This window comes from Salpingoeca rosetta (assembly GCF_000188695.1).
Source record: "Salpingoeca rosetta unplaced genomic scaffold supercont1.3, whole genome shotgun sequence".
Classification (NCBI taxonomy): Eukaryota; class Choanoflagellata; order Craspedida; family Salpingoecidae; genus Salpingoeca; species Salpingoeca rosetta.
This window is the reverse complement of record NW_004754931.1, coordinates 1,078,842-1,096,973: the sequence shown is the minus strand read 5'-3', so window position 1 is coordinate 1,096,973 and position 18,132 is coordinate 1,078,842. Positions and strand designations below refer to the sequence as shown.

At 53.5% G+C, this 18,132-nt stretch overlaps 4 protein-coding genes across 4 annotated transcripts; 3 read left to right on the top strand and 1 right to left on the bottom strand.

Annotated features, from left to right (window-relative positions):
* The first annotated feature begins 104 nt into the window (after window positions 1-104).
* Window positions 105-5,392, top strand: PTSG_01819 (uncharacterized protein). Its single transcript, XM_004997742.1, has 15 exons — window positions 105-610; window positions 840-893; window positions 1,032-1,171; window positions 1,377-1,448; window positions 1,559-1,637; window positions 1,863-1,947; window positions 2,102-2,191; window positions 2,493-2,602; window positions 2,767-2,848; window positions 2,998-3,047; window positions 3,288-3,479; window positions 3,737-3,804; window positions 3,986-4,053; window positions 4,299-4,393; window positions 4,615-5,392. Exons 1-15 carry the CDS (start codon window positions 398-400, stop codon window positions 4,684-4,686), a joined length of 1,470 nt encoding a protein of 489 aa, XP_004997799.1. The 5' UTR covers window positions 105-397; the 3' UTR covers window positions 4,687-5,392.
* Window positions 5,393-5,487: 95 nt separating this feature from the next.
* PTSG_01818 (uncharacterized protein) lies at window positions 5,488-8,597 on the bottom strand. Its single transcript, XM_004997741.1, has 7 exons — window positions 8,384-8,597; window positions 8,129-8,182; window positions 7,831-7,947; window positions 7,392-7,442; window positions 7,081-7,179; window positions 6,895-6,936; window positions 5,488-6,560 (listed from the first exon to the last, which is right to left on the bottom strand). Exons 1-7 carry the CDS (start codon window positions 8,414-8,416, stop codon window positions 6,204-6,206), a joined length of 753 nt encoding a protein of 250 aa, XP_004997798.1. The 5' UTR covers window positions 8,417-8,597; the 3' UTR covers window positions 5,488-6,203.
* Window positions 8,598-8,844: 247 nt separating this feature from the next.
* PTSG_01817 (uncharacterized protein) lies at window positions 8,845-12,506 on the top strand (the record flags this gene model as incomplete). Its single annotated transcript, XM_004997740.1, has 9 exons — window positions 8,845-8,949; window positions 9,561-9,659; window positions 9,774-9,872; window positions 10,671-10,769; window positions 11,042-11,140; window positions 11,350-11,448; window positions 11,564-11,662; window positions 11,889-11,966; window positions 12,198-12,506. 9 exons carry the CDS (start codon window positions 8,845-8,847, stop codon window positions 12,504-12,506), a joined length of 1,086 nt encoding a protein of 361 aa, XP_004997797.1.
* A 249-nt stretch (window positions 12,507-12,755) lies between these two features.
* PTSG_01816 (dihydroxyacetone kinase) lies at window positions 12,756-18,112 on the top strand (the record flags this gene model as incomplete). The annotated part of the gene is made up of 17 exons (XM_004997739.1): window positions 12,756-12,923; window positions 13,114-13,174; window positions 13,346-13,417; window positions 13,553-13,670; window positions 14,017-14,165; window positions 14,589-14,801; window positions 14,994-15,100; window positions 15,290-15,465; window positions 15,655-15,727; window positions 15,946-16,147; window positions 16,326-16,495; window positions 16,680-16,767; window positions 16,934-16,987; window positions 17,170-17,280; window positions 17,480-17,529; window positions 17,619-17,694; window positions 18,054-18,112. 17 exons carry the CDS (start codon window positions 12,756-12,758, stop codon window positions 18,110-18,112), a joined length of 1,947 nt encoding a protein of 648 aa, XP_004997796.1.
* Window positions 18,113-18,132: the final 20 nt, after the last annotated feature.

Sequence of the window (18,132 nt, the reverse complement as noted above, 5' to 3'; positions counted from 1 at the left end):
GCGGGGTGGCACGACCTTGCGCCGAGAGCTCCAACGCCAGGATACATGAACCCGCTTGCCTCGCCTCATGACTGTGTGGCGTCACACACATCACACACACATCATGAAGACGCAAGTGTCAGAAGAAAGCAATTTGTTGTTATTCGCCGGGCACTCTTGGTGACGAGTGAACTTGCTCCCACCAAGAAAACACAACAACAGCACGCCAGTCTCAATCCCACGACCACAGGACAAGTGGACGTCTCACATTCCGCAGCTCATCCGCACCCACATACCAACACCGCCTGACCGAGTCAACCGGTGCAGCGGCCATCGCCAACATCGCCGACCCGCACCCCAAGGCTGGCTGCCCTTCTGGCCTCTCCTTGAGTCTGCATGTCAGGAGCGACGAGCAGCCATGAGTGGACACTTCTCCCCGCGATTGCTCGAACGTCTTTCTGTTGATTCCACCGGGTCTACATCCTCCTCCGGGCCAGCCCAGCGATGGAGATCAAGGAGCTTCTCCCTCTCCAGCTGCCGCAGCCCGGCCAGCATTCGAAGCGCCCGCTCAGAGTCCCAGCTCCTCACCAGCCGATCTCCAAAAGGCGGAAGCGGACCCTCTCTGTTCCAGGTAGGTAATGCACGGCATCCACAACACACGCACACACACCCTCGCTGATTTGCATGTGTTTCACGGTGCAACCAAGGTTGTTGCATTTGAATAAGCACGAGCGATGAGGGCTGGTGCGGACTTACTTGCTGCGTGCTGCGTACAACAAGCACACACACACACACACATATGGACGCCCTGATTGACCCTTCCTGCCCGTTTCACACACGCACGACCTCAACTGTGGCAGAAACCAGCACGAGATGGGTTCCTGCTGCAACAGCGCCTCCGCGCTTGGGACATGGTGAGAATGTCTTGTGCATCACACAAGCATGCCACGCCGTAACCAGCGCCAAAGATGTGTCTCTGTGTATATTTTGTGTCTGTACGTTGCGTACACGTGTGCTGACACTCTTGTGTTGTTATGATTTGGTTCAATAAGGCAAATGGGGCAAAGCGAGCACGGATTCTAGCCACCTTCAACGAACGCTGTCAAGGATACTCTGCCACGCAGCTGGAGCACGAGTTCTTTGGTTCGGCCAGCCTCTTCTTCGCTCGCGTTACATCCTGGTTTCGTCTCACGTAAGTAGAAGCCGAGCAGGCCAAAACTCAGCCTGCACACAAACACACATATGCAAATGTGTCATAACCAAGCACCAGCACCAGCGAAGGCGCCAGTGACCTACGCTCAGTAAGCACCCTGCACTATGACTCCAGGAGCACAACGTCCTCTCACGTGCACTTGCCAACGCATTCACGTTTTTTGCTTTCCTGTACACACGCTCAGGTACAGCCATCCCAAGAGTTGTGCGAGATCGCAGCTGAGGGCTCTGGCTGCGTTCTTAACAGCCACTGGCGGGTATGTTACACTGTGTTGCTTCGTGAGTGATGTAGTCCTTGACAGTGGTGTTGATGTTGTACGTCAGCCCATCTTACGGATATCGTGCTGCGCATGTGTTGACGACACAGCCACAAGTATGTGCTGGAGTTTATCGAAGTTGGAGGTCACCTTGTGTTGCTGGACATGCTGCAGTCGCCAACACAAGCAGTGAGTGTGTGTATGCTGTGTGAGTGTGCGCTGTGTCTGTGTGTGTGCACGTGTGTGTATGCTGTGTGAGTGTGCGTTGTGTCTGCATGTCTCGTGTGTGTGTCTATGCGTTGTGTCTACATGCGTTGTGTCTACATGCGTTGTGTCTATGCTCATGTATGTATGTCCCCGACGTCGCACGTACCGTCACTTCTGCAACCCACGTGTGCCCACAACCCCACACAGCACGCCCATGCCCAAGTGCTGCGCTTGCTGCGCTGTATCGTGGGCTCCGGGCCGCATTTTCAGAACGTGATCAAGAAGTCGCCAAGTACGTTCTTGACTCGAGCCCATCCCAGGCGCGGCACTGGTGCATGATCGGTTACCCTCCTCCCTCCCCCCCCCCCCGCAGCATACACTTGTCACACATGACTCACTACAACCTGTGCCCTGCTGTTACCGCTCTTGCTGCATTGTCACATCAGGCATTGGTGTCGTCATCAACACTATGTATCGCACCATCTCGCCCAGCGCTCTTGAAGAAGGCAAACGCCTCCTCGTGGAGATGGGATCAGGTACTGCGATGTGCGCCGTGTATCGCGCGTGTGTGTATGTGTTTCGTGTGCGTGTTTATTTCGTACTGTGTGTCTTGTATGGCTTGTGTATGTGCGTACATCATGTATGTGCATGTGTGCATGTGCGTACATCATGTACGCGCATATGTGTGTATGTGCACGTGTGCATATATGCACATGTGCAATTACATGTTGGCCCCGTGCAATTGCAGGTCCGTTGTGGAGAGTACAGACACTGGCGCATCATTGTTGTCCTGCTTCCTCACCTCACGCCATCTTGCACACGCCCTGAAACCTGCAGTGGACCAAGACATGATGGACACGATTCTGCGTCACCTCACGACCGATCTTGTGGACGACGGGCCAGAGCTTCGACCTTGCTTCGTGTTTGCAATCCGCTGCCTCCTGGACGTAAGTTGATGCTGTGTGTGCGCGCAAATCACTTGCTCAAGCTTGTTCCTGGTGCACAGGGCGACAACGCGTCTTACAACAACGCAACCACACCCTCTGTATGCTTGGTTTGTGACTTCGTATCATGCCAGCTCACTCAGATTCCCCTACTGTGAATTGCGCAGAGACCAAACGCCCCGCTCATTGAGCAGTTTGACCCCTATCTGGTCATTCTGTCCAGCACCAACCTGGAGGTCCAAAGCGAAGGTGCGTTCGCGTGTGCGTGTGTGAACAACAGGCAGTTACAGTTTCAGTTACAGTTACACATACATGTAGGTTGCGTGATGGCACCCATACTCTCTTTCCAGCTCATATCTGTCTCCCTCTCTGTCGAACCTGTTCACTCCCATATGAAGGGCAAGAGCTCATTCTCGTTCTCTTGAAGAAGCATCCCTCCATGCTGCCGGTAATTTGTTTCTCCATTGTTGTTGTTTTCGTGCTCGTGGTTCACCCTGACGCGTGTGCCCATCGAGGTGCATATGTAACACCAACGAATTCTCACCCACAAGAATGGCGGCTCAAGCACTGACTCACGCACACAAATGCACTCACATGAGCGAACTCACATGAGGACATACTCACGCACACGCCTACACGCACGTGTCGTGTCTGTACCTGTATTCTCTTCTTCTGCTGCTGATCACAGCGGCTTGTCACGTCACTCGTTGAGATGATTGCTGCCCGCCAAACGACAACGCCATCCGCACGCGCAACACCAGAACACAGAAGAGGAAGCAGTGGCACTAGCAGTCGTAGCACGCGAGTGAGCAATAGCACGCCCGTTGGCGCTGCCAGTACAGACACTTCCTACACCATGCATGTCCTCGACTACACAGCGGTTCGTTTTGCAAGCACCGTGTGTGTGTGTGTGTGTGTGTGTGTGTGTTGACAAATGAGGGTGTGGGTGTTGACAAATGAGGGTGCGTGTGTGAATAGAATGTACACTACCACCCTTCTTCAATTGCCACACGCATTGTCGATCGTGTTTGTGTCTCTAACACGCACTGTCACGCCCCGTCACAACACACACGCGCGCACATGCGCTTGCATGCGAACGATTCGCTTTTCTTGTATTGTGCACTTAACTGAATACAGGCTGGAGCAACAAAGCTGCTGTCTACGCTGCTGAACAAATACCCCGAGATTAAAGGCGACGTTATTCGGTGAGTGCACGGGCCACGCCTGTTCGAAGTCTGTTGTGTGCAACCAGACAAACCCACATCAAGGGTTCATATCACACACACATGCCAGCGGCTGTCAGTGTTGACTGTTTCATACGCCTTTTGCTCTGCTCTAACTTGGGCGTTTCAACACTGGTGGACGATGACATGACGTGTGGAACAGAGCGAAAACACACTTGATTGTGGCGCGGAACCTGGCATGCATGACACTTCAACTCGTCCGAACCGAAAGTGGGTTTGCGTCGTTGTCCTGTTGTCGCAATGCACACGATGTTTGCAGCCGAGCACTTTGTTAGTGTCGCAGGCGTTCTCAGTACCCCAGGTCAATGGGTGATTGACTGCTAATCTTTGTGTGCATGTGTGTGCATGTGTGTTTGTTTGTGTGTGTATGCGCATGTTTGTTTGTGTGTTTGTGTGTGTTTGTGTGTGTGTGTGTGTGTGTGTGTGCGCGTGTGCATGTGTGTGTGACATTGCAGGCGGCAATCTGCTACGCCAGCTGTTTGTGGACAGTGGCATTCAAACTGAGCTGACCCGGCTCATTGGAGGCGATCTCATCTCCACCATCCTCTTTGTGAGTGCACACAGCGACGTATTGTGCTGCATCATGCCCAAGTGAACACAGACACAACCAGTAACGTGATGCTCACAAATCATGCCCATGTCATCGACTCTAAAGGCCAGTTGCACTCTCTTTGAATGCACACACTCTCACACACACGCACCCGCACTTGCACACTTTCTCACATACATTGCACACCGACACGCACTTGTGTTGTTGCTGAATTGGTGCAGGAACCCGACTTGATTCGTCGTGGGTTCAGCAAGCGAGTGCGCCAGCGCCTCAATGCAATCCCCACGGAATGAGGCGTGAATGAGGCGTGCATGTGCTGTGTGAGTGTGTGTGTTTTGAGAGAGTGTGTGGGTGCGTGTGTTTTGAGAGAGTGTGTGTGCTGTCTCTTTTGGAGTGCTTGCAGACAGACACCTGTGTGTCTTGGCTGTGTCATGCATGGTGTAGAGTGATGGACAAGAAGACGTTTGTGTATTTATTGCTGTGGCATTTAGAGCTTCGGGACCACACCTCGCCTTCATCACTAGGAGTGTTGTTTTGTTATGATCACTGGGCGCTCCTGTTTCTTGTCTCTCTGGCGATTTGTTGCTGCAGTGTTGTGTGGCGGTCGTGATGGTGCTGTGCACGTGATTCAGCAGATCGCCCTGGCAATCCCTACCTTGTTGTTGCACTGTCACGATTAGCGCGCCCACTGCTGCCACTTGTGCAAAGCCTCGAACGTGCCCATTGGACCGTCACGTTTTTCTCCTCTGTCACTACGTTCGATGTTCGAGCTTTTTTGTTGCTTCTTGGTTTCAATTATCACTGAATGCACGTACATGACTGTGAGCCTGCTCTGTTCATACCCGCTATTGTGCACTGCTTGGCCGCATGTTGAAGAAGCCATGTTAGGGACTGACTTGTGTGTTAAGCAAGTACGCACGTTGTTTGCTACTGCTTGTTCGCACCATACCGTGTTGTCACATTGCATCGTATCAACACAACATAAACGGATTTCTCCTGCTTCTTGTTGTTGTTGTTGTTGTTGTTGTTGTTGTTGTTGTTGTTGTTGTGTCATGATAGTGTTTGCAGACACGGGGTTGCTCTGCGTACACAGGTGTCATCAGAAGGGTCTTCATTGCTCGGAACATGCACACGTGCCCAGAACAGAGGCCGTAATTTGACGTGAAGGCTGAGTACCGTGAGCGGTAGCGAGGAACAACAACAGCAACAATACTGAGCCCGTGCAACAGAGGAAAAAACAAAAAACGGTGTGCTTCCTTATCCAACGGGAGCTCAAGAGCAAAGTAATGATGAACACAATGCAGCCGCACGAGAAACAAACAAACAAACAGCAGCAAACAAGGCATCGCAAAAGCCGCGTGGCGGCCCACGACAACAGCGACACAATCGGGTAGCAGGTGTGTCACGGGTGCCAACAACACAACGGGGCCACTAAAGGCAACACCACAATGAAATACAGAAGCAGCTCGAAGCAACCAAAACGCATTGACGAAAGACGAACAACAAGAGGCAAGAACCAACACACAAGCCGAGGGCTTTTTCTGACAGACACAGCGTGAACACAATCCCTGGCAGTCACACATTACACACGCAAAGAATGCAAACAAGTGACTCACATACTCATCCACACATCCACACACACACACACGTTCATCTTACACAACACCAATGCACACGCACACACACTCATGTTCATCTTACACAACGCCAATGCACACACAAATACGCACACACACACACACACACATACACACACACACAAGTACGAACACAAGACAAAACATGCACCATGATGTCATGGCAGCAGGCCTCAGCCGAGGATGTTGCTCATCTGGGAGCGGCCGCCGGGTGGCTGCTGTGCACGCGAGCCAGGACGACGCCAGTCCGAGAAGCGCGCCGATCCCAAGTCACGTGGACCTTCAGGGCGCTTGCCAACAACCTTGTATTCCTCGTCGTGCACAAACGGGGAGGGCGCGCTCTTTCCGAGATCGTTGATGGTGGACGCGTACCGGCGCGAGGGCTGGCCCGTCTGTGTCTCGTGGATGTGCTTGAAGCGGTTGACGGTGGGCACGGGGTCCTGTGCGAGCGGATCTTGGCTCCGACCGGAGCGAACGGCCTGGGATGCAGTCAGCTCATACCGCGTCGCAACTGCGGCCTCGCCGGTTTGCTGGTAACGCACACGGCGCAGGTAGAAACAGGTTGGTGGGTTGAGGAATGGGTGTGGTGAGGTGAGGTGTGAAAATATGTGAGTGCACGTGATTGTGTATGTGTGATGTGTGTGTGCGCGTGCGTGCGTGCTTGTGTGTGTGTGTGTGTGTGTGTGTGTGTGTGTGTGTGTGTGTGTGTGTGTGTGTGTGTGTGTGTGGTGTGGGTGGGTGGGGGTACTGTATAAATGTACTCTGTGTGTGTGTGTGTGTGTGTGTGTGTGTGTGTGTGTGTGCTCTGTGCATGTACAAATGCGCACGGCGTTGTGTGAAGGTGAGCACGCCTCATGCGCATACCTGCTTCTTGAGAGCTTCTGGGCCAGAGGCAAGCTTGATCACCTGTGATCCCACCGCGGGAGCAGCATACAGAAGAACGGCGTGTGTGAAAGACGATGGTGAACAGTGTCACATGCACACAATCATATGACGCACACCGCAACCACACTAGCACACAACAGCGCTCATTACAGCACACAATCGCACCTGCTTGAACTCGTCCTCGATCTTCATGCGCTCGGCCACAGCCCGCTCGTATGCCGCCTGCAGCTCGCGAATGCTGAGGTCTTGCTTCTCCAGCGCCGACTGCAGGGTGTGTGGTAAGGTTTCGTTTGGTTTCGTTGAAGAGACAACACGGCACACGCACGGGCAACACAGATGTGAGCGGTTATGCATCTAGCATCAGGGCAGTATGTCCTTGTGACGGGCACCTTGCACCTAAACCGATGTGTCGGCGGCGAATGATCAGCTACACGACAAAGAGCAGCTTGTGAAGCCACAAATGCACACCCACCTACCTCAAGCTGGGCAACTTTGCTGCGGAACACGTGGTCTTGGGCAATCGAGTACTGTTACAACGGGGGGGGGGGGTGCAATCGAACATGCGTAGGGTGAACACTTTGATACATCAATGCAAAAGTGTGTGTCAATAACGTGCACCTGTGTGTGTGTGTGTGTGTGTGTGTGTGTGTGTGTGTGTGTGCGTGTGTGTGTGCGCGTGGATACGTGCGTGCACGTGTGTGTATGTGCGTGTGCATGTGCGCGTGGATACATGCGTGCACGTGTATGTATGTGCGTGTGCATGTGCGCGTGGATACATGCGTGCACGTGTATGCGGGTGTGTGTGTGTGTGTGTGTGTGGCAATGACAGAAAGGACATCGCACGAGAAATGCAGGATAGGTTGAATGACCCTGGTGCAAGCTGTGTACGGATTGGCGTGTCAAAAGGAGACTTACGCGCTGCTTGCACTGGAAGATCTCCTCTTGCAGCCGCTCTTCCTTTGTGCGGAGCTCCTTGAGGATCTTGGAGTGCTCTGCGATGGACGATCTCACGTCAGCCAAGGAGGATTCCAGCTGCATTCACCCCAGGAGATCAGCAGCAAATCAAATAGCATAGGCAGGATACCGTGAGTGGCCACAACAACTTACACAACAGCAACACAGTGCACAAGCAAGTGAGCAGGTGCTGAGCGGTGCAGATTTGACGACCGCAGAGTCAACGCTCAATCAACCAAAGAGAAAAGAAGGCACTCACGCCTTGAAGTTCGCTCATGGCCTGCTGGCGCTGACTGGAGGTGACAACCTTGACCTGCCGGTGTCATGCCATGTGTGCACGTCACCAACCAGTCGATCAACATCAAGACAAACAACAAACCAGCCCACCAAAACAACATACACACATCGATCGTGAGGTTTGAGCCAACGAAGCAGGGAGAGATTTCAGCGCACGCAAGAAGGTTCTTCTACCCCATCCAGTGCACATCGAGTTCCTGCATGAAGCACGCCGTACCATTCCTTCGCGTGCGGGTGAGGACGAGTCCATGGCGACGTGTGTTGTTGAGGCGATGCTTGCTTGCTTGATTGGTGGTAGTCGTTGGGGATTTGTTGTTGCTTCTTTGCCGTTATTTTGTGCGGTGCGGCGGCGGTGGCTGGTCGGGTTCGTTTGCGAAAAGTTGAAGTGCTGTGTTCAATTTTCGGCACTGTGGGGCTTTGCTCTTGTTTGCTCTCACAGTCTCAACACTGCAGCAGCGCCTACAACCCAAAAACGTGAGGGAAAGTGCTGAAAGTGCTGAGTCGGACATCATGTCGTCAGCATAGAAGGAAGAGCAGCAGTCCAAAGCCAACAAGAGAGCCAATTTTCCTGCCGCTAAACTCAAATTCCACAACAGAACACAAACACAGACAACAAAGACACACACACACACAGTACACTACACATAGACACACACAGCACAAAGCACACGCATACACATGCAAGCGCTTGCCCCGCTGCACAGGGCATGTCGGGATGGGAACGTCAAGGCGGCGGAGAAGTTAATTTCCAAACACGCCAACGTCAACCGGCGTGACGCCTACGTGAGTCTCCATATCCTTTAGCACTGCTTGGTTTGAGCAGACGCTCGGTGTGTCACGCAGTCGCGCAGTCATCATGTTCCCAATGGTTCAAATGTGCAGCATTGCAACACTCACACACACACACACGCACGCACGCACGCACGCACGCACGCACGCACGCACGCACACACACACCACACACGACAATGGCAGGGCTACCTACCGCTGCATCATGCGTGTGTGGTGGGAAGCGAGCCCATCGTTGCATTGCTACTTGACAAGGAAGCTCTCGTCGACTCTGCAAATGAGACCGTGAGTGGCATGGCCTTCGGCCTTCCATCTCGTGTTCTGTGCCTGTGTGTTGCACACACGCCAGATTGTAAATGCTACTCTTTTTTCGAATGTTCATGTGCGGTATTGCTTGTATTCGCTGCTGTCGATCACCCAACGGCTACACCACCTTCTCATGCTTCAAACGCACACACACACACACGCACGCACGCACGCACAAACACACACACACACAAAACACACACACACACACACACACACAAAACACACAAAACACGCACAAACACACAAACGCACACGCAAACACGCGCGATATGTACATACCACTGTTCCGTTCATAGGGAAGCACGCCATTGCATTATGCATGTTGGAATGGACACCTCAACCTGGTGAAGATCCTTCTGGATCATGGCGCAGACGTGAATCACCGCGACAATTACGTGAGTCACAAAGTGTGATTGGGAACACAGGTGGCCCATCCCCCGCCCCCTGTTCCTCTGGCATTCCTTCCCAATCCATTCACACCACGCTTGTGCACGCGCCCACTCAAACAGGGCGGGACAGCCTTGCACGACGCGAGTTTCAAGGGCTTCGGCGACATTGTTCGTTTCCTTCTCCAGCATGAAGCCGACCCGGCCATCAAAGACCGAGACGTGAGTTTGTGGGGGATGTTTGCTGAATGTGAATATGGATTGTGTGGCCCACATCGCAGTCGTCATTTGGTGTAGCGATGCACCTTCATACTGTGCTAAAACCCAATGAAATCGCTCGCCTTCTACACCAAAGGGAAATACGGCACTGGATCGTGCGAGAAAAGCGAACCGCTGCGACGTCATCTACCTCCTCAGCCAGCCTCGATCCTTTCATGTGAGTTGGGTGCACCTGTTGGGTGAGGCAGCCTGGGCTCCTAGTGCTTGCCTCCGCCCCAGCGTCAGCATCTGTTCCCAGCGCTTGGTGTGGCCCAGTCTTCCTGCCGTGCTCACACTGCACATTGCCGTCATACCTTGCCATTGGGCCACCTTGTGCAACGATAGTCTCTACACATTGCCTGCGAAGAAGGCGACCTGAAGGCCGCGTTATCCCAGCTCAAGCACAGGATTAACCCGAATGAAGCCAACACAGAGGTGCGCAAGAGCGAATGTGTGCAGGTGTGCGAATATTTAAGGGCGTGTTTGTGGAAGGGGTGTGTGTGTGTGTGTGTGTGTGTGTGTGTGTGTGTGTGTGTGTGTGTGTGTGTGTGTGTGTGTGTGTGTGTCGGGTTCGGTGGGGGGGTACCGTCGTAACGTCTACTCGTACTCCTTTACCCCCCCCCCCCGTTGTGTGCTCGTGTCATGCACACTGCTAGTCACTGTGAAGTGCAGGCAATGACTCGAGCTTGGAATTTGACAAGGTTGCACCCCCCTCCCATTTCATTCGCCGGATGCCTCTTCTTGGCTCTGTTTGCGAAACAGGGCAAGATGCCGCTGCATATTGCAGCCCGCTACAACCACAGCGAGATTGTGAGGCGGCTGATTGATTTCAAAGCAGACGTCAACGGGAGGGATCCAACGGTGCGTGGACGTTCGCACTGTGCACAAGTCTCGAGAGATTGGTCAAGCATGAGTTTGCGAATGTGCGACTGTGAATGAACCCAATTAATTGCACATGCGACCACCCATGTATGTAGACTTAATGGAACGCTGGAACACTGTCACCCAGCATGTGCACCCTAGTCTTCTCCGCTCGCACGTGCACACAAGATCACACGAACACACACACACACACACACACACACGCACAAACATGCGTTGGGTGCACTACTCACATCTGTGCTTGTTTTTAGGGCGACACGCCACTGCATGATGCGAGCCAGTACAACTCACACAAGGCGGTGCGCGTGCTGCTGAGCTACGCAGCTGATGTGCATGCCAAGAATGATGCTGTAAGATTTGGGAAACAAGATTCACACAACCATTCATGTCTGTCACACACACACACACACAAAAGAATCACACACACACACACACACTCTCTCTCTCTCGCTGCCTGTTGCTGTCTGCCTGTCCCTTTCCTCCTCGTACGCACCGCCCCACACTCTCACACTTACTCACCCATACACACATGTACACGTACTTATCATTGCATGCCAAGGGATGGACGGCACTCCACACTGCCAGCGTACATGGCAGTGACATGTCAGTGCAGCTCCTGGTTGAGCACGGTGCAAACGTAAACTGCCGCGACGCAAATGTGCGTATCTGACCCGTATGCTTGAAGTGTGCATGTCACATTTGCGAGCTGCATGATCAAGGGCTACCTCACTCACCGCGCTGAGAATGTGATGCTTCTTTGGTTGGTGCGTCAGGGATGGACACCATTGCACTTTGCCTGCTTGGAGGGTGCCGCTGGTGTTGTCAAGGCGCTGTTGCGACACGGTGCACTCATCAACGCCAGGGATCACGGGGTCAGTCCGCACATCAGCACGTTGCTTTTCAGTCTGCTTGGCTGGTTTGCACTGCAAGTTCCGGGACACCGCATGCCCATGGGAAAACACACACACACACACGCGCGCGCGCATTGCGCATACAGAGGTGGTGCATTGGTTGCTCACGATCACACGATGTTGATGGCAACACAATACGCTTACACGCACACATATACACGTGCATACCTTGCTGACTTGGCCACAGGGATGGACGCCCATGTATGTGGCGCAGCAGAATGAACGGGATGAAATCGTGGAACTACTGCGCCAACATGGCGCTGAGGTGAGCCGTAGTTTGTTTCGTTGGGGGTTTGAGCGCATTCAATGTGGACCGATGAGTTGCTTACAGCATGGGATCGATGGAGCAGTTTGAGAGACTCCTTGTGTAGCTGATCCTGCACACACACACACGTACGAACGCGCGAACACACACGCACAATTACGCACACAATAACACACACGCACACGCACACGCACACGCACACGCACACACACACACACACACACACTGTAGGACATGCTGCAGTTGGACACGGCCTTTGAGATTTGGCTGCAGGAGACAGGCTTGCTGGACCACGTGAAGGACGCCCTGCTCTCGATTGGCGCACACAGCTTCGAGACGCTTCAAGTGATGATTGACAGCGGTGACCTGACGATGGAGCTGCTCCAGTCCGACGGCGTCCGCCCAGCACACGCGCGGCTCCTCTTCTCTGCGTTTCAAGAGTGGAAGAAAGCTGAGAAGCGCAGACGAAAGCGCGCACGCGGTGGCGGCTCTTCTTGTTGTTCCTTTCTCAACTGCTGCAACCAGGGTGACGACGATTGACCTGACGAAGGAGGGTGTGGGGGAAGGGACGCTGGAGGTGGGGAGGGGAACAGTGCCGCGCTTGAGGCGTGACGTTTCACGTGTTGCGCGCTCTGAGACGTCTGCACGCCTGTGTTCGACCGTGTTGAGGTGTTGGCGCGTTTCAGTGTAGTGGAGGAGCGTAAAGAGCTTCAAGGCAAATTCAGCTTTTGTTTGCATTTCTTGTGCTTCTTCACTTGTTGCTTGCTTGTGGCTTGATTGATTGACGTGATGGTTGCTGGGCTTGTGAGTGTGGCAGCGGCAGCGGCGTGGGTGCTGCGCCGTGTGTGCTCCTCGTGTCATGAGGATGGCCGAGCCGAAAGTGGTCAAGACCTGGCAAAGCACCACCACCCTATAAAGCATCCACACATTCCACAGCTCGTCGACTTTCCAGCCGCTGTACGTGTGTGTGTGTGTGTGTGTGTGTGTGTGTGTGTGTGTGTGTGTGTGTGTGTGTGTGTGTGTGTGTGTGTGTGTGTGTGTGTGTGTGTGTGTGTGTGTGTGTGTGTGTGTGTGCGTGTCAGAAAACACTTTGTGTCCGAGTCTTCTCTCACCCTACATGGCCCACGCGCAACACCTTGACCCAAAGATTGTGGATGATGCTCTGCACGGCCTTGTGCGCGCAGACCCACGCCTGAGAATACTCAAAGGTACTTGCACGTGCATACATATGCATGTGCGTGTTTGTGTGTCTTGCACAGGCGTACATGTGTGTGTATGTGCGTGTGTGCAAAAGAGTGTGCAACCACACTCTTTGTATCTGTACACACCTTGTGCTCATCCCCTTCCCTCCTCTTTTCGTGCATTGTTCTGCTTCTCAGGCCACCGTGTTGTGGTGCGCAGTGACATTGACACGTTCAAGCAGGATCATGTGTGCATCATCTCTGGTGGCGGTACGGGCTGATCTTGTCAATGCAAACGCTTTGTCATGCGCGCTGCGCATGTGGGAAGGGGAAGGTCGTATCGCTGTCAGAATGCCACTGACCCAACAACTTTCCTTCACGGCGCTTGCATGTGCCCTTGTCTAGGGAGTGGACATGAACCGGCACACGTTGGTTATATTGGAGACGGGATGTTGGCGGCTGCTGTGGCAGGGGATGTGTTTGCTTCCCCACCAACATCTGCCGTCCTTGCAGCAATTCGAGCGTACGTTCATGCGTGTGTGAGTGTGTCTGTGGTGGCTGTGATGTGTGTGTGTGTGTGTGTGTGAGTGTCTACGGTGGCTGCTATGCGCGCGCGTGTGTGTGTCTGTGCGTGTGAGAGAGAGAGAGTGTGTGTGTGTGAGTGTCTATGGTTGTTCGTGAGTGAGGTGAGTGTGTGCGCATGTGTGTCTGAGTGTTTGTACGCTTGCGTCAGTCACAGTGTATCAATATGTGTGCCTATGGGCACTGGTGTTTCCAATGCCACGTGCCGATCATGGGCGTTGATGTGAGCGTGTTCTTACTCGCTGCGAGCATGCTGTGCTCCCTTCCAACACTCTCGTCACAACCAGGTGCGCGGGACCAAAGGGTGTGTTGTTGGTGGTGAAGAACTACACGGGGGATCGCCTAAACTTTGGGCTCGCTGTGGAGCAGGCGCGCTTCGAAGGGCTTCTCGTGGACATGGTGATTGTGGGCGACGACTGCGCCCTCCCACGCGAGAGTGCGTTTCCACCATTTTCATCTTTGTTGTGTTCGTTGCCCCGTTCCATGATGCCACACTGTATTTGCTTGCGTGTTCGTGCCGTTCATGCTCATGCACGCATGTTCGTGTGTACTCGTGTACGTATGCCGGGTGAAATCTGTGCACCCTCATGTTTGTGTGTGTGTGTGTGTGTTGTGTGTGTGTGTGTGTTGTGTGTGTGTGTGTGTGTGCATCCTCATGTGTGTGTGCGTGCATCCTCATGTGTGTGTGCATCCTCATGTGTGTGTGTGTGCATCCTCATGTGTGTGTGTGTGTGCATCCTCATGTGTGTGTGTGCATCCTCATGTGTGTGCACCCTCAAATTTGTGTCTTATTCTCATTGCGCGACCTTTGCATGACAACAACCTCCCACCCCACATGAACACACGCAACATGTCACAGAGTCCAAGGCCGGGCGGCGTGGACTCGCAGGCACCGTGCTGATGCACAAAGTGCTCGGAGCAATGGCAGAGGCTGGGCGTGACCTCGCTTCACTCAGTAACGCGGCTGCACACTTGTCTCGAGGACTTGGCACCGCAGGTGTGGCCTTGTCTCCGTGCCAAGTTCCCGGTCGCCAGCCGTCGTTTCACCTTGAGCCAGGAACCTGCGGCATCGGTGAGGGGGAGAGGAATAACATGGCTTCATTCAATCGCATTTGGTCACCACATGACGTAGCTGTAGCTGGCATACACACACACACACGCACGCGCGCGCGCTCATAGAGTTGAAATCTGACAGTTGAACGTGGTTCATGACCACCACATCAGGTGCTCATCGTTTCTGCTCTGCGCCCTTAATTCGTATCAGGTGTTGGCATCCATGGCGAGAGCGGAGCGGCAGAGATTCCGTTCACGTCCGCGTCTGCCATTTGTCGTGATCTCCTCGACATAATGCTGAACCAAGGCAAGATTGCTGTGAATTCCATGCCCATGATTGCAAACGAGAGCACGGCCACGCCTGCACGACATACGCAGACACACACACGTGTGTCTGCGTGTGCATGTACGTGTGTGTGTGTGTGACTCACTTCCTTCCCCCAAACAAACGCACATGCACAAACACACGCGCACATGCGCACACATGTTCGTCCCCGCGCAGATGAGAATCGAGCATACATGACACAACCACAACGCAACGTGTCTCGTTATGCACTGCTCATCAACAACCTTGGAGCCACGTCCCAGCTTGAGCTTGGCGTCGCTGCGATGGCGGCTCTGGACCATCTGATTGAAGACGTTGGCGTCTTTGTCCCGCGCGTGTACATGGGCACATTCATGACGTACGTCTGCCTGAGAGCACGCCTCCGAGAGATTGTAATGCCTGTACATGTGTGTGGGCCACTCACGAGCAAGCAGAAATCCAGATGGCACACCTGCAATTTGCTTTCCTGAAGACGCAACACACACACACACACACACACACACACACACACACACACACACACACACACACACACACACACCTGCAGGTCCATGAATATGGCTGGTGTGTCGCTTACGCTCCTTGATCTTGATGCTCTTCCGGCCGAAGCGCTTGAGCAGGTCAGGTGCACCTGCAAATACCCATCCTTCCACGTTTTCAACATGAAACAACTTGCTTCAATCTCCACACACATGTGCAAACACACATGCACACACACATGCACACACATGCACACACACACACATCTGCACACACACAGTCTCACATACGCTGACGTTTGTCCTGAATGCTCGTGTTCTGGCTGGATCATGGCGGCATATGGTTCGTGGGGGTACAGTGGTTGGATGCGCCCACGACTGCTCCTGCGTGGCCTGGCCCGACATTGCTGGGCGGAACGAAACAGTTTGTTGTTCGACGTGATGAGCCGCCAATAACTGTCCCAGCCCCTCATAGCAGCGAAGCTGAAGAGACAACGGCTTTGCAGCGCACTCCCAGCGAGATTTCCTATTCAACCGACCTCCTTGGGAAAGCAATCAAAGGTAAGGAGGTGCTTGCAGCCACTTTTGGGAAAGGCCTTGTGTTTGAAGGGGAATTATGTTGTTGTCATCGTTGTGGTCGAGAAATGCAACGGCTGAACCCAAGCTAGTGACACCATGACACGAAAGTCATGCTTCTGACGCAATGTGGTGTGCTGCGCTTTGGTTTACTTCATCTCAGGTGCATGCGAAGCGCTGTTCTCCGGTGAGCCCGAGCTGTCTCGTCTCGATGCCATCGTTGGTGATGGCGATTGCGGCACGACCATGACCGAGGGCGCCCGTAGCGTCCTCGAGCAGCTACAAGTTGGCCGCCTTGCTTTGCACAACCCTGCCCAGCTCCTCCAACAACTGGTGCGTGCGTGCGTGTGTTTTTGTGTTGTTTTTTTTTGTGTGTGTTTTTTGTGTATGTACGTGTGTATGTGTGTATTTGCGATCTGCAATGTGTGCGTGACTTGCAGCCTTTGGTACGTCAAGGGGTTTGAAACAGCGCCATTCATGCCTTATTTGACACAACACATTGTGGTATGTCACACAGGCCACCATTGCACAGGAGAACATGGGCGGCACATCCGGTGCCGTGTACAGCATCTTCTTTGCAGCTGCTTCCAGCTGCTTGAATGACCGTACGTCGCAGCTGCCATTGTGTGTGCGTGTGCGTGTGTGTGTGCGTGTGCGTGTGCGTGTGCGTGTGTGGATACACAGGGGTTGTGACTGATATTTGTGATTTTGCTGAACCGCTGTTCTGCGTCCTGTCTTGTCACCGCTCTCTGTCGTCTATTTGTCGTTCAGGCGATGTTGTTCGCGCGCCATTGGCCAGTCTCGTCACCATGGCCCTCACCGCAGGTGGGTGCGTGCTGTGGTTGCTGCTGTGCAGTGTGTGTGTGTGTGTGTGTGTGTGTGTGTGTGTGTGTGTGTGTGTGTGTGTGTGTGTGTGTGTGTGTGTGTGACTGATTGATGACTCGAGAGAGAATGCGCTTGTTGTTATGGCACTGCCTTGACGTTGCCGTGGTTTGTGATCACGCCAGGCATTGATGCCGTGATGAAGTATGGCGGCGCACAGCAAGGTGACCGCACCATGCTCGATGTGCTGGTGCCGCTGCATCACTATCTCGATCGACACGGCAGCGCCGAGCAACGTGAGTCCTCTTCCTTCACCCCTTCCTCTTCACGTCTTCCAATTGATTCATGACACCGTCCCATCGTGCGCGCACCCATTGTTTGTGTGCATGCATGAGAGGCTTCCATTTTCCATGTCGGCACAGTGCACACCGACCCGCAATTGGCTGCTGCGCTCACGACGTTCTTGGATTGCGATGATTTTGTGTTCCCTTGCAGCGATTGACGTTGGCGCCGTTGCAACGCTGGTGGAGGAAGCGTCACACGCGGTGCGAGTCATCTCTGTACACGCTGCATCGTTCCTTCTTCGTGCGCACCAACACACGCTGACAATGGAACATGGTGTTGTTTGTTTCAGACGGCGGACATGAACGCAACCTGTGGCCGGTCCAGCTATGTTCCTGATCATCTCCTGCGTGGCCACCCAGATCCAGGCACAGTGCCGTGTGTGTGCGTGTGTGTGTGTGTCTGTTTGTGTGTGTTTGCGCGCGTGTGTGTGTCTGTTTGTTTGTGTGTGTGTGTCTGTTTGTTTGCGTGTGTTTGTGTGTTTGTGTGTTTGTTTGTGTGCGTGTTTGTGTGTTTGTTTGTGTGCATTTGTGTTATGAGTTTCGTCCTTTCTTCTCCTTCTCTCTTTCTTCTCCTTTCTTTTCCTTTCTTCTCCTTGCTTGCTTGTTTGCTTGCTTGCGTGCTTGATAGTACTCCTCTGCCATCCCTGCCCTTCTCAAACTGCCACCCCCCCCCCTTCTTTCGCTCACTGGCCTTTCTGCTTTGTCTCATTCTCAACACATCACAGGTGCACGAGCCGTTGCAATGTGGGTGCAAGGTGCCCTCCATCGCCATCCACGACGTTGAGCACAACTCCGCGCTCCGGC